The 15,556-nt window shown below is 37.1% G+C and overlaps 1 protein-coding gene across 5 annotated transcripts in view; it reads left to right on the top strand.

The window, feature by feature from the left end:
• Window positions 1-15,556, top strand: part of NUP153 (nucleoporin 153) — an 85,467-nt gene that overhangs the window by 46,779 nt on the left and 23,132 nt on the right. For all 5 annotated transcript variants that reach the window (XM_032341189.1, XM_032341187.1, XM_032341190.1 and 2 more), the window contains 5 exons: window positions 3,384-3,436; window positions 3,690-3,816; window positions 11,029-11,166; window positions 12,123-12,221; window positions 13,253-13,343. In XM_032341189.1, the coding sequence (XP_032197080.1) occupies window positions 3,384-3,436; window positions 3,690-3,816; window positions 11,029-11,166; window positions 12,123-12,221; window positions 13,253-13,343 (508 nt within the window). The remainder of the gene's footprint in view (window positions 1-3,383; window positions 3,437-3,689; window positions 3,817-11,028; window positions 11,167-12,122; window positions 12,222-13,252; window positions 13,344-15,556) is intronic.

Here is a 15,556-nt window from a genome sequence, read left to right as displayed (position 1 = left end):
TGATTAAAATGAGTAAGAATAAGATACAAGTACTCTACCATTGCAATGTAACAACTAGATAATGCATAAAGTCTGTGTGTTAGTGATTACAAATTGGTATGCCTTTCAGATGGCTAGCACCTTGATCAAATCCGAAGTTAGTATTTACTAGTAACACCATTTTATGTACTTACGATTTAGATTAAATAATTTTGCTCAGAATTGCTTTATCTGTGTGTTTTGTTTGGATTATTGTTGAACTGTTTGAAAATAAAATGTCATATATCTGTTCATCTCTAAAAGTACTTTGATGTGTATTTCCCAAGTACTTTTTTCTGTATTTATCATATCTGAAGAAATTGATGTCTGTTCCTTCCTAATATTATATAATATGTAGACCACACTCCAGTGTTGTTTGTAGTTTTTTGAATCAGAAGCTAAGCAGATTTCACACATTGCTCTGGTTTTGTCTTTCTAGATCTCAGGCCTTGACCCTCACCACATTGTTTTTGTTTTAAAGTAACTGCTTTATTTAGATGCGATTCACATACTGTACCCTTCACCTGTTCGAAGAGTACTGTGGTGCAGTGGTTTTTAGCATATTCAGAGTTGTTCAGTCATCAGCACAGTCGATTTTAGACCCTTGTCCTCCCTGTTCCCCCTCCCCTCTCCAAATCTACACCTGTTTGTAGTCACTCCCCACCCCCTCCTCGCCAGCCCCAAGCAACCACTGATGTGTCTCTCTGGATTTGCTTCTTCCGGACATTTCGTATAAGTGGAGTTTTAAAATATGTGGTCCTTTGTGACTGACGGATTGCACTCAGCATAATGTTTCAAAGGTTCATCCATGTCATCAGAACTTTATTCCTTTTTATGTGGCTGAATAATACTTCCTTGTTTGGATAGACTAGATTTTGTTTATCCTTACTTCAGTTGAGGGACCTTGGGTTCTTTTTATTTTTTGATTGTAATGAATAATACTGCTGTGAATGTTTGTCTGCAGGTATTCTGTAGTCCTATGTTGTCATTTTTCTGTGGTTCATACCTAAGAGTGGAATTGCTAGGCAAAATTGGTTTTTGAAGAGACCAGGACAGTTACCTAAAATGTCCTGTGTTTGGGTTTGTTTTCTTGGGCTGTTTAGCTAGAGTGTATTTTTTATATTTATTGTATTTATATAGTATCTTATGTTTATGCCTTTACTTTAGTTTCATTTGGTCTTCATAACCTAATTCATTAAAAATTTTCAAACTGAAGTTGAGAGAATAGTACAGTGTTTACCGATTACTCCTGCATTCACCAGTCATTAACACTTTGTCATATTTGCTGTATTAAAATTTTAAAAATGTTTTGAATATAATTTTGAACTTACAGACTCTGTAAGAACAATTATAAGGCTTCACGGTTTACTATATTTGTTCTTCCTTTACTGTGTATTTCTTATAGATAGGAAATTCCCTTAATGTAATAAATATAGAATAATTATCAAAACCAGGAACTTAATATTTTACGATACTATTATCTAATGTACAGATTTTATTTAGATGTTGCTAGTGTCCCAGAGGAAAAAAATTCAAGATTATGTATGCATTTAGTTTTCTTTCTTCCTTTCTTTTTTCTTTTTCTCTCCTTCCGTCTTTCATTTCTTAGAAAATAAACTTTTTTTTTTTTTTTTTTAAATTTGAGAGACAGAGAGAGTGAGAGATGGGGAGCAGGGCAGAGGGAGAGGGACAAGCAGACTCGGAGATGAGCAGGGAGCCTGTCGTGGGGCTTGATCCCAGGACTCTGGGATCATGACCTGAGATAAAGGCAGATGCATAACCCACTGAGCCCCCGAGGTACCCCTGCATTTAGTTTTCATATCTCTTCATCTCCTTTAGTCTAAAATAGTTCCTTAGGGTTTTTAGTTTGTTTTTTGTATTTTGTAACATTGGTATTTCTAAAGTACAAATAAGTTACTGTGTAGAATGTCCTGCAGAATGTGTAATGTTTCCTCATAATTAGATTCCAGTTACATCCTTTTTATTTTATTTTTTATTTTAGAGGGTGTGCAAGCATGGGGAGGGGCCGAGGGAGAGGGAGAGAATCTCAAGCAGACTACACACGGAGTGCGGAGCTTGACGTGGGGATTGATCTCAATGACCCTGAGAGCATGACATGAGCTGAAACCAAGAGTCAGGTGCTTAACAAGCTGAGCCGCCCAGAGGTCCCCCAGTTATGTACTTTGGTAATAATATCAAAGATCAGATGCTGAGCTCTTCTCAGCCTGTCCTCTCAAAAAGCACATGCTACCAGTTGATCTCAGTACTAGCAGTAGTGTTATTAAGGTGGTGGTAGTAGGATTTCTCCAGTGTAGAGTTACTTTTTTTTTAATCTTTTGTAATTAATAGGTATATTGTGGGTAGATAACTTTGAAAGGATAAATATCCTTTTAGTAGTTAATATTATTGGTGATTTTTGCCTAAATCTATTGTTTATAGATTGCCAAAGGGTGGTTTTCTAACTCCCCCATTCTTTCTACATTTATTAGTTGACATCCTCCTGGAGAAGAAGTTTTTCTTTTTTCTCATTTGTGTGCCTATCTGTGTATGTGTTTAAGTCAGCCTTATTTCTCACATTCTATAGATTATAGTTCTTTATTGGTATTATTATGATGTTCATATTGTGCCATTTGGCCTTTGAACTGGCTCCTATGTCCTTTTTGTATTTCCCTTAAGTTTTTGAACACTTAGTTGCTTTTGATATAAAAGAATCAAAGAATCAAGGCTCCAGGTATCTGAGTGGTTCCGTCAATTAAGTGTCCAACTCTTGGTTTCGGCTCAAGTCGTGATCCTCGGCCTCGTGGGATTGAGCCAATAGTGGGGCTCTGCAATCAGCAGGGGGTCTGCCTGAGGTTCTTTCCCTCTACCCCTCCCCCTCCTCTCTCTCTCTCTCTTGCTCTCAAATAAAAAATGTTGAAGAAAAAATTCAAATTCATCTTATAAGTTTCAGGTCCCTGCCTTGTATTTTGCTGTTTCTCCAAAGAGCCATGATATCCTTTCAATGGAGGAACTTAAATTGTAGAGAATCATTTCATAGAGAATATCCTTATAAACTTGCTTATACCTTTAATAGGCCATCATGAGAGATGGGAAGCAAAAGTATTTCTGTGATTTCTAAGTATATTAACTTTGTACACTTACTACCTTTTTGGTGAAAGGGCAGTGACCTTTTATGTGTGTAATCCTGTTGTAATTCAGTTACCATTCAGAAAGCAGAGTATAGGTCACAAGTTTTAGGATTCACTAACTAAAAACCCATCAAATTCCTGATTGCAAATATTAAAATGGACGGACAAAAGGGAAGTATTCATAAAATTAAAATGAAGAAGCAGGCATATAAATTTGGTGTGCTCATTTTGTTCTAGACCGGGTATGAAAAACCTGTGACGCCAGGACAAACTAGAGAACAGCGAGAAAGGTAATGTCGTCTTTTAGCTAAAGCTTCTTTATATTTCATTTGTAAGGCCTGTTTTTATGTGTTTTTCTTTTTTGACATTTAAGAAGGTTAAAAAACAAACTTCATGCACAGAAATCTGTCACCTTCTAAAATCACATTCAGCTGTATATTTCTTTTCTTGTTAGCAGTTCTAATTTTTAGGTATTCAATTAGTTAATAAGTTATGAACCAGAGTAATATATCATTTGTTTTAATTTTCTTTTTCTTTGCCTAGTGGCTTTTCTTATCCAAATTTCAGTATGTCTGCAGCCAATGGTTTATCTTCTGGAGTAGGTAGTGGAGGCGGCAAGATGAGACGAGAGAGAACGCGCTTTGTTGCATCTAAGCCTCCGGAGGAGGAGGTAAGGTTCTGTCCTTCATATTCTTGAAGTATATGGGAAACTCTGGTGTGGTGGTGTGGGGAGACCCTAAGGGGTGGGGCTAGGGGGAGACCCAGCACAAGAACGACTACTCTGCCATTGGAGCAGTCCCTTGCCAGTGTGAGTGTGCATGCACATATGTGTGTTCAGTACCCCCTTTACTGTGACGACACAGAAAACCTAACCTAGGACCTTAAACCCCATGGATGCCGCTAAAAAGCCATATAAGAGAATTACAATTGAAATTATTTGACCTTGGGAATATTATTGTATCATTAGGTAGGTTTTGCCTGTTTCATAAATGGATTAACTGTGCTCTGCTCTCTTGTCATTTTCTTCATATTATTTGTGAAGCTTATCAGTGTTGTGAAAGGTAATTCAAGTTGTGTAATTTCATTGTTACAGATTTATCCAATCTGAAAATTTACCCCACCCTGTTCCGCAGGGTGCCTGTGGGTTGATTCCTGATATGTGCTGAGATGAATGTGTATGCACTTCTGCTTCGGCACGTGTAGTGTATTCTCTAGGCTTTTTCTAGATTGGCCTCGTTGGGTTCTAGGGGATGGTACACATCTTCACATGTGTTAGATGTTGCCCTGTTGCTCCTGAAGGTAGTTTAAATACTTCCTTGCACATGACAGTTGGTGGATATGCTTTTTCTTCTATCTTATGGGTACTTTTTTTTTTTTCCCCAAAGTCTTTGCCAAGGTGATGGGTTTGAAGTGTTATGCCATTGGACTTTCATCTTGCATTTCCTGTTTACAAGGGAGGGAACCCTCTTGTGAGTCTCTTGGTCATTTGGGGTTTCTCTTTATTCACTTTTTATTGGATCATTTATTTATTTATTTATTATTTATTGGGAAGATTTTTTGGGAAAGATTTCTGTATACTGCAAATGAAAGTTAGAAAAAGATAAGGACTAGTTGAAGATTGGGTAAATTAATCTTTCTACAGGCTATATTTTCTAACTACTTGGAGTTGAATGCAGGCCTTCTTTCAATCTTTTTACAAGTGAATTTCAGCCTAACTGGATCATTTAAGTTTTGATACATAATGCTTTATTTTTTGTTTGTTTCTAATTAAAATTTCATTTGTAACTTCTTCATTGACTCATGAGTTTTTAAGGAATTTTTAAACAGGAGATCTTCTATAACAGTTTCTGTTGACTCTAAAGTCATGTTTTGGTTGAAACTGTACAAGTCAGTATTGCTTTCCTTCTTGTCTCTTGGTGTGTTTTCCAAGGTTATTTAGAGTAGGCAGTCTATTTTGTTTTCATTTCCTTCATCATCCCTTTTCCCAGTGGGCAGTTTGGTAGTTGTGCCTCTCTGAAGGTACCAGAACCGTGACTGCTTTGGTCACTTGGACTTTCTGCCCCCTGGGCTGTCTCACAGTATATGGCATTATGCTGGGGGCTCGGCTCCTGGACTGGTCTAGGGGTTCTACGTGTTGCTCTCCTGCTGGAGTGTTGTGAAGGGAAGGAATGTATTAATGTATTCTCTTATTTTGAGAGCAAAAGTATTGAAGGCCATTAATGACACAGTATAACAAAATTTGTAGCTTTCTTAACCGATTTTCTTTTAATTGAAGCTCTTTATGTAAACTTACCTTTAAGAAATGGGTTGTCTTGCTTTATGTACATAAGGAAATTAGTATCCGAGGATAATATAGCTCATTATATATCCTGTTCTTTACATGAGCTTTTGTATTTCTCAGTAGAATTTGTGTTTCTAGCTTTCTAAAGTTTATCCCTTGATGAGGAAAACATCTTGGTTTGGTGTTTGCCAGATAACAGATTTTGTGAATTTTGCTTATTTCTGTTCAGTTTCAACTTTTTAAGAATATATTCCCACGATCTTTAGCTGAAGTTCAGGTTGCTATCTGTAGTTCGGTTTTGGCTGTCTTACAGGTGCGTGTTTATGTGACTTTGCTATATCAAGATGTTGGGAGGGGGATGAAAATTTATTGATTTACTTTTACTCTTGTTACTTGGTATACTGTGAGGAGCTTTATGAAAGTCTAACCCTGCAGACCTTTATCACTTCCTCCCTTCTCTGCCCCCTCTCCATTCCGGCCAACTGCCAACTGCCAACTTTGCATCCCAGGATGCCTCACCCAACTCCTGTCCCTAGTTCTGGTTCTGTTTTACACTGGAGTTAGAGTCTCCATGTTTCTGAGGAAAGAGGTACCAATGGGTGGCTGCCCCAAATTTCTGCCCACCCTGTGTTTTTTTAATCTAGGTAGAAGGGGTTTGGGGTGGATGCTTTTTACTTTGTTTTCAGTGCTGGTTTTGTTTCAGATAACGAATATGTTTAGATCACTAGTTGTTCTTAATTCAGAGTTAATAGGAACTTTTGATTAAGGATGGAACACTCATTTTTTATGGCTATTTTAATGGGCTTTTGGGATAGGTCAAATGAAAGAAATTTTATTTTTAGTGGAGTGTAAACAAACTATGCTAATTTTAGGTACTGTTGGTATGTAACAGAGAGTGCTGGTACATTTTGATTCACTTCAACAACCAGGTTAAACAGAACTTTATATTGTAAATAACCCATTTTGCATTATGAGATAGTAGAAGTATGGTTTTGCTCTCATTTCTTGTTAGATCTCAAAATGTGTAAGGGTTGTGTGTTAGTCACTGAACATTTTGGCATTTTGCCTCTACTGTGATACCGGTTTGATTTTTATAATGAAAAAGCTTATTGATACAGAGCAATGAGTATGTAATACTGCTGAGCGGAGATTTAATTGCTTAATATCGTCATGTCAGGTACAGGCCTGCTACTGACTGACTGTGAATGATGTTGGTCAGATTAATTCTTTTGTACATCAGCTTATCTGTAAAATGGGGATAAGAAAAATAAGTAGATTGAGTTTCTGTCTATGGGATGTGTGCCATTTAATGCTATATGAGCTTAGACCATACATCTCCCAGTAGAAACTTCCTTATGGGAGATAACCCGTGTAAAGATACTTCAAAGGTAATACATAGTAAGTCACATATTTGGTGATTGTTGTGTTCAACTTGAAGTACCTGGAAGCATCTAATTATAATTTTTAACTGTCTTGTAGACTTGGGGGCCCCACTTCTGATCAACTGAGTCAAAATTTTGGTGAATAGGAATCAAATTTAGAATTTGTTCTAGGTCGGTGATATAAAGAACCAGTATAGCCAAGTCTGTGACTTAATGAGTTGGCATAAGTAAGACACAGGTTATTCAGTTGATGTGCCCAGGTGTTGTATGGGTCTAAAAGGAAGATCAGATGAAACTTCCCTATGGAAAGAGCCAAATGTGTCGTTGTTTGCTTCTGCTCCCCTCTCCCAATTTTGATATATACCCCAAATACTTCAGCACAGACTACAGTCAAATATCTGTTGTTTTGTAATTTAGCAAAAATTTCTATGTAGTAAAATGGTAAATTCTTAGGTATACCATTTAATGAATTTTACAAATGGTTATGCCTGTGTAACTAACCCTTTTCAAAGTGTCACACTTCACTCGTGCTCCTTCCCAGTCAGTACTCATCTCCTACTCCAGAGGCAATCACTCCTCTCATTTTTTCTGTCCTGTGTTGGTGTTGCTTGTTCTGGAACTTCGTATCAATACAGTTGTCCAGTGTGTGTGTGCTTTTGTGCCTGGCTGTTATGAATAAAGCTGCTGTGAACATTCTTACAGGGTTTTTTAGACATGTGTGTATTTTTCTTGGGGTAAATAACCTAAAAGTGGAGGTGCTAGGTTGTATGATACGTGTTTCACTTTTTTATAAAAAGGTTTTTTTTTTTTTTTTTTTTTAATATTTTATTTATTTATTTGACAGACAGAGATCACAAATAGACAGAGAGGCAGGCAGAGAGAGAGAGGAGGAAGCAGGCTCCCTGCTCTGAGCAGAGAGCCCGATGCGGGGCTCGATCCTAGGACCCTGAGATCATGACCTGAGCCGAAGACAGAGGCTTTAACCGACTGAGCCACCCAGGCGCCCCACTTTTTTATAAAAAGGTTTATTTATTTGTTTAAGTAATCCCCAAGCCCAACGTGGAGCTTGAACTCAGAACCCCAAGATCAAGAGTTGCATCCTTTTTCAGCTGAGCCAGCCAGCTCCCCCCAATATGTGTTTAACTTGAAACTGCCAAACTATTTTCCAAGATGAATAATATTTTACACTCTCCCCAACAATGTGTGAACATTTCTTTCACTTGTCATCCTTATTAAGTTGTCATCTTTTTAATATTATCCATTTTGCTTTGTATATGGTGCTGTTTAGTTGTAATTTTAATTTGCATTTCCCTGATGCAATAATGTTGTATTCTAGTTTATGTGCTTATGGGCTGTGTGCTTATTACCAATACTTTCTTAGGTGTCTTCAGGTCTTTTGCCCTTTTAAAAATTGGGTTTTCTTACTGAGTTGTGGGGGTTCTTTATAAATTTGGATCCAAATACTTTGTCAGATACATGTCTTATATTTTCTCTCAGTCTGGCTTGCATATTCATTTTTTTAACAGTATCTTTTGATTAGCAGGTGTTCTGAATTTATCCTTTTTTAAAAAAATCATTTTTTAAAGATTTTATTTTTAAGTTATCTCTGCCTCCAATGTGGGGCTCAAACTCACAACCCTGAGAATAAGAGTTCCATGTTCTCCCGCTGAGCCAGCCACGTGCCGCGTTATTTTTACTGTTCTTTCTGTCCTAAGAAACCTTTGTCTATCTCCAGGCCGCAAAGTAATTCTATGTTTTCTTCTAAAGGACTTATAGTAGTGTTTTTATGCATCTTTCTGATTTCCTTTTTGATTTCTTATATGATCTGTGGGTTTAGAACTGGGTTTAGCTGTGATATTAATGTTTTCAAATGTATTGACACTTGTTTTGTAGCCCAGCATATGGTCTGCTTGATGAACCTTGAAGCCTGTATTTTAGGTTTTCGGGTACAGTGTTTTATAAGGTGTCCGATGACTGATGGTATTTCTTAGATCTTCTTTGTCTTTGCTGAAGGTTTTTTCAGCGTGTGGGGTGTGTTGTTTTAGTCTATCAAGTTGTTGAGAGATAGGAGTTAAAATTGTCCACTTCCATTTGGTGAACTTGTCTTTTCCTGTTATGTCCATTTTTACTTTACATGTTTTGAAGCCCTCGTTAAAGTGTGTGCCTTACGTGTTGTGGTTCCACAGTTTCCTCTTAATATTACTAAATGTTCTTTAAAAAAAAAAAGAAAGAAAAGACTGTGCAAGTATTCTTTGTCTAGAAAATCTCCTATATCTGGTATTACTATAGCCAGCCACTCTGTTAGTAGAATAAGACTTCTTAAGCTTATGAATTGTAGGTTGTTATCTTTTTCCATCCATTTGCTTTTAACCTATATCTTTTTAAGTGAGTTTCTTGAAAATGATATACGGGTATCTTGCCTTTTATGTATTTTTTTTGCCTTTTTTTTTTTTTTAACAGACAGAGATCACAAGGAGGCAGAGAGAGAGGGGGCGGGGGGGGGCAGGCTCCCTGCTGAGCAGAGAGCCCGATGCGGGGCTCGATCCCAGGAACCCGGGATCAAGACCCGAGCCGAAGGCAGAGGCCCCAACCCACTGAGCCACCCAGGCACCTTGGAATATTTATAATGTCATTAGTTATATGGTTGGATTATGTCTCCCATTTTTCTCTGGTTTTCCCATTTGTCTTTTGTTCCTTTTGAAAGCTGTCCTTTTGGTTAGTTGACTATTTGTTAGAATTATATTTTAATTACTTTGATCTTTACTTCTTCATGTTACTTAGTGGTTCCTTTTGAGATTATATTATGTCCTTAACTTTCACATTCTGCTTTGTGTTCATACTGTACCACTTCCTTTCATATTTAGGAATATTGCAACTTTACATAGTTTGATTTGCCTCCCCTCTTCTTTGGTATTTTAGATTATACTTGTCATCTGTATTAAAATTAGATAGGCTATAAACTCACAGCATCTAATTTTCACTTTCTTTGGTTGTATGTATTTTCAAGAAATTAAGAGGAATACAAGTTTTTTTGTGTTTGCTCACATACCGTTCATTTCTTCCAGAAACTTGAGATCTATTTGGTATCCTATCCCTTCACCCTGGAGAACTTGTAGAACAGGTTTTATGGCAATAGATTATCTTAGTTTTCTTTTATCTGAAAGCATGTTTATTATTCCTTTGGGGAGAGGAGGGCTTGACTTTACAGAGGTGTGATTGATATTACTGTAAAAGACATCCATTTGAAATATTCAGATCGTTTTAGCCAGCAGGAACTTTCTTCAAGTCACACTCTCTCCCAGTTGTGGTGGGTGGCAGCTGGAACTCTTCAGTCTCAGTTGGCTGCTTGGTGTGTGCCTTACATGCGAGCAACTTACACGTCTGCTAGAAATTTGGACAGTTTACATGCAGATTTATCTGCTCCTCATTGCTGCATTTCTCCCTCATTTTCTCTATCTATGGTCACTTACTCCATCCTCTAATTCCTCCATGAACAGATTTGCTTTTCTCTCAGAATTTCAACTATGCAGTGGCACCAATTCACAGTGCAGGAAACTCACTCAGTGCCCCCCTCTTCTTCCAAGTGTTTTTTTTATCTCTATAGTTCCTGCTGCTTCTGGTTGCCCTCCAGTGTTTCCACATGGTTGTTTCTTTTTATTCTGTTCAGATTTTAAAATTGTCAGGTCATTTAAAATGTCAGGTCATTGGTCAGATAACAAACTATTCCACCATTAGCAAAAGCAGAGCTCTCTTTGTTTGCCCGTAACCTGGGTTGTTTGAGATTTGGGGTGGTCTTTATTATATTGGAGTAAAAAACCCAAGGCATTTCACCAAACTCACCAGTACTGATGTTTATTAAATGTTTATTCTCTCTGCTGAGCCCATATATAACTTTATGTTTTAAATTAATACTACAACTATGTGGTTTTTTGTGTATGTGTGTGGTTTTTGTTTTGCTTTTTTTCTCAGTTTGAGCCATCAGGAAATTGGTACTGAGGGCAGTTAGGTTTACAAAGCCACCATATCTGGTAGCACAGCTGGGATTCAGATCTTTTCAATTCTTTTGATTCAGGAGCCCACACTGGTAACCATATATGGTTCTACCTTCACCCCATTCCCAGTTTACCTGTAACTATAGCAGTTCTTCCTGAAAATAAGTAGGGATAGAACAGTGACATGAAAGTTGAAATCTATCATTATGAAATCTGTTGTGTTTTAGGAAATGGAAGTACCAGTATTGCCGAAAATCTCTTTACCCATCACCAGTTCTTCACTGCCTACCTTCAATTTTAGTTCCTCTGTGATCACAACGTCCTCTCCATCACCCATTAGTCCTTCACAATCATTAACAAACAAGGTACAGAACCATTATACAAGTAGAGGTGATTTTTGTTCTTTAAAAAAATTTAATATTCTGTTAAAAGCAATGTTAAGTTCCCACTCTGGAAATTAATAACTCAGACTAAGAAGAGAAAAATGGAAACGATGCTTTGCTTTTTTAAATGTATGTTATAAAAGGATACATTATAATGGAGTGTTTTTAAATTCTGATTTCATGCCTTAGAGACTGATGATTTTAAGTTTGTTTCCAAACACTGTTTTCAATTAAGATGCTATTTTTGGGGGTAAGAATGAGGTTATTGTTTTTATTTCTCTGGTAGGATTAATTGCTCCTGAAATGTTTCATGCTTTTGCCTTGGCTTTTTTTTCTGAAAGTATTCTTATAGATGTTTTTTTTTTTTCCTTAGGCAGGTACTCATTTCTGAGATAGAGTATATTCCTTTCCCAAGGAGATGCCAGATTTTCTAGCAGTTACAGTTTATTTTTCAGAAATTTTAACAATTGATTTTTTTTTTTTTAAGATTTTATTTATTTATTTGACAGAAATCGCAAGTAGATGGAGAGGCAGGCAGAGAGAGAGAGAGAGAGGGAAGCAGGCTCCCTGCTAAGCAGAGAGCCCGATGTGGGACTCGATCCCAGGACCCTGAGATCATGACCTGAGCCGAAGGCAGCAGCTTAACCCACTGAGCCCCCAGGCGCCCCAACAATTGATTTTTATTTTTATTCATTTTTTTAGAAGATTTTATTTTAAAGTAATCTCTATGGCCAACATAGGGCTAGAACTCAGAACCCCAAGATCAAGACTTGCTTGCTCTACTGACTGAGCCAGCCAGGCACCCCTTAACAAGTGATTTTTAAATCTAAAAGGAAGTTGTGTTTGGGTTCTTTAAAATAATTAATTTACAGTTATTTTGTTGTCAATTTCTCTAAAAAATAAAAAGCTTTTTGTATTTTAATAATTTGGAAAACCAGGTACAAATGACCTCTCCAAACAGCACTGGCAGCCCCTTGTTTCGATTTTCATCTCCAATTGTTAAATCTACTGAGGCAGATCTACTACCTCCATCATCTGTAAGTAGCAAGCAAGGAATGTTTCATATTTATTTTTTATCAAAACCGAGATGCCATTGGGGTAAGAAATAACACCGTTTTTCTTTAAACTTAAAAAAAAAAAATCAGTGCACAGAGAACTTGAATGAACACCTATTTATTTTCCACTACCTATATATACACATAAGCATATATGTTTTCTCATGACCATTTGAAGGTTAAGATACGAACCTCTTGACACCCTTACAGCTCTTCCATATGTCCCCTAAGAAAAAGGACATTCCTCTGCATACCTGTAGTACAGTTATCATATCCATTACAGTTAAGATGATAGAATGACAACAACGTAGGCCATATTCAGATTTTCCCCCATTGCCCTATACTGTCCTTTAATTACTATTTTGTTTCTCTTGGGCCTACATCCAATTAAGATCAGGACCTAATCAACTAAATTGCGATTGCATTTGGTAAACCTGTTTCTTGAATTGCCTTTAATCTGGAGAAGTTTTGGGTTTTTATGTCTCAAGAGTATGTATTTGTTTGTTTCTTTGTAGTTAAATATTTTGGGGAGATAATAAGTTTAATGTTTGAGTTGCCCCATACATCTTTGGCATGCATATCATTTTTACACTTCTCTTTTTCACTATGCTCTCATTTTCTGTCACAGCTGGATGTTCCAGATCATTGTGTAAATTTGCCTGTCGCATGCCTGAGACCTGTTCCATTGTTCATAAAGTCTCCTGCTTTTTATTAGAAAATGGTATTTAGAAATCCAGAAATGAGCTTTAGGAGCACATAATTATTTTATGTACTGCTTTGAAGGAAAAAAAAAAATGTCTAAGAAATGAAAAATGCTGTTTGATAGAACATACCATTCATCCTAAGAAGCATCTCAATTTTTAGAGATTGTAAAATATGAAAACCTGGAATACATGATCAGTGTTGTTGTTGTTGTTGTTGTTGTTGTTGTTTTGACTTGGGATAAGAAGAAGCTACTTGATACTCATTTAAAACTAAATAGACTTTTAAAGGATATGTTTTCTTCTTTACAGATTGGATTTATATTCAGTGTGCCTGTTGCAAAAACAACAGAACTTTCTGGCTCTAGTAGTATTTCAGAATCAATTACAAGTAGTAGTTCAGGTAAGTAAGAATTTCTAAGTTTTTATGTAAAAATAGTTGCATTACATTACATTAGTATTTTAAATTCTTTAATCTTTAGCAATTTTTTTTTTTTTTTTAGATTTTTATTTATTTGACAGATCACAAGTAGGCAGAGAGGCAGACAGAGAGAGAGGAGGAGGCAGGCTCCCTGCTGAGCAGAGAGCCCGATGTGAGGCTCGATCCCTGGACCCTGGGATCATGACCTGAGCTGAAGGCAGAGGCCTTAACCACTGAGCCACCCAGGCGCTTCATCTTTAGCAATTCTTATAAATGGTTTAATTTGAATGAAGTTAGCTGTAAAAAGCAAACAGGAGCTAATACCAAACCTTGACAATATTTTTAGTCTCTATTTTCAGAAATACTTAGCTCACTAAATGGAAATGTTACAGGGATTTTTATGTCAGCACATACATTCATTGTCTTTGTTTAATTAAAATAAGGTGATAGTTTAGTATAAATGAAGTATTAAGAAATTGAAGAGTTGTCTGCATTGTTATTGAGGTGAAGTATAATTGGCAGTAGATTCTATCTCTAGGTTTAGTGTTCAGTTCACAAACATTTTTATGTGTTAAGGGTTATGCCTGCCTATGCTGATAGTGATTCATAATTTCAAGGAATGGGTGTAATTGAGGGAAAGAAATGAGTCATCAGAAAATTAAATCCTAGCCTTTTGTTGCGGTAGTGGTGGTTTTCCTTGCAAGTGTTTGCTGTTTAGGAAGTGGGGAATCATCTGGGCTAAAGATACTCAGGTCAAGAATTTTTAAGCAAGGGCATTTTACTCAAGAGATGACAGCAAATGCGAGGGTGTAGGAATTAGAGAAAAAAACATGATGGTCTTTGAAATCTGTAGGTAATTTGTCATGCAGTTAAAAAATAGCTTTAAACTATAAAAATTCTTGAATTTACACTAAGGAATTGGAATTTAATCTGAATGTAGTAGGAAGACATTGAGTGATTTTAAATGGGGTGAGCTCAGGGCACCTGGGTGGCTCAGTGGGCTGGGCCTCTGCCTTTAGCTCAGGTCATGATCCCAAGGTCCTGGGATTGAGTCCTGCATCGGGCTCTCTGCTCGGCGGGGAGCCTGCTTCTTCCTCTCTGTTTCAGCTCTGTGCCTACTTATGATCTCTGTCAAATAAATAAAATCTTTTAAAAAAAATAAATAAATGAATGGGGTGAGCTGGGTGTCATGGACTGACAGCAGTGCCCATTGCAGGGGGGCATGGTTGGGAGTGGGGTTTTATAGGCTGAAATACCAGTTAAGTTCTTTTGCCCTATCCAGAAGTGTTTATTTGACTCTCTCAGTTGTTTTTTGTTTTTGTTTTTTAATCTCATAGTTTTAGAATTAAAACAAACTAGATCCTCCCTCAAAGGATAGAGTAAAAAACAATCAACAAAGCGAAAGAGCTAGGGCATAGAAGCTGGATGTTCTAGCTTTGGTGGAGCTGGAAGATAAGAGTAAAGATAGTAAGAGTGGCACAGCATAGGGATTTGTATGTTGCAGTCCTGTGTTTTATTGATTAAAACAGCCTTGTGTAAGAGAAAGAAGTAACAAGCACATTTCAGGTGTACTTTCTACCACAAGATTTTTTTCTTTAATGTTACTAAGAATTCATTGAGGAATAAACTTTTGCAAATTACCATTATCCTGCCTGGTTAATTTTTTATGCCAGTTTTTATTAATGCGATACTAATGGTAACTGGATGAGCAGGAATTTGTTAAAACAACTTTCGTGTCATTACATTTGGGGGAGTTATCCAGATTTTTAGGGCATTTTTTAGGAGTGGCATCCTAGAATTGAGAGTGATTCTCACCACTTCTCTCATTAAGAAGCTGATTGAAAATGTGTAAGTCATGATTAATTACTTTGTGGCAGGAGCTGATTTTTCCAATCAATTTGAGTACACTGCAGGGTATCTTTAAAATTGCCTTAAGTTACTAAAAGCATGTCAGTTTTGATTCTAAAGGAGGGTAGACTGTGACTAAGTGCTACAAGCATATGTTTTGTTTAGCCCTCCCCCGCCCCCCCCTTTTTTAAAAATATTTTATTTATTAGAGAGAGAGCAGCAGAGACTACAAGCAGGGTGGAGAGGGAGAAGCAGGCTTCCCGCGGAGCAGGGAGCCCAATGCGGGGCTCGATCCCAGGATCCTGGGATCATAACTTGAGCTGAAGGCAGCGGCTTACTGCTTTCAC

Source organism: Mustela erminea, chromosome 4, assembly GCF_009829155.1.
Source record: "Mustela erminea isolate mMusErm1 chromosome 4, mMusErm1.Pri, whole genome shotgun sequence".
NCBI lineage: Eukaryota > Metazoa > Chordata > Mammalia > Carnivora > Mustelidae > Mustela > Mustela erminea.
Note: the sequence above shows the minus strand (reverse complement) of the source record. Positions and strands in the feature narration are given on the sequence as shown.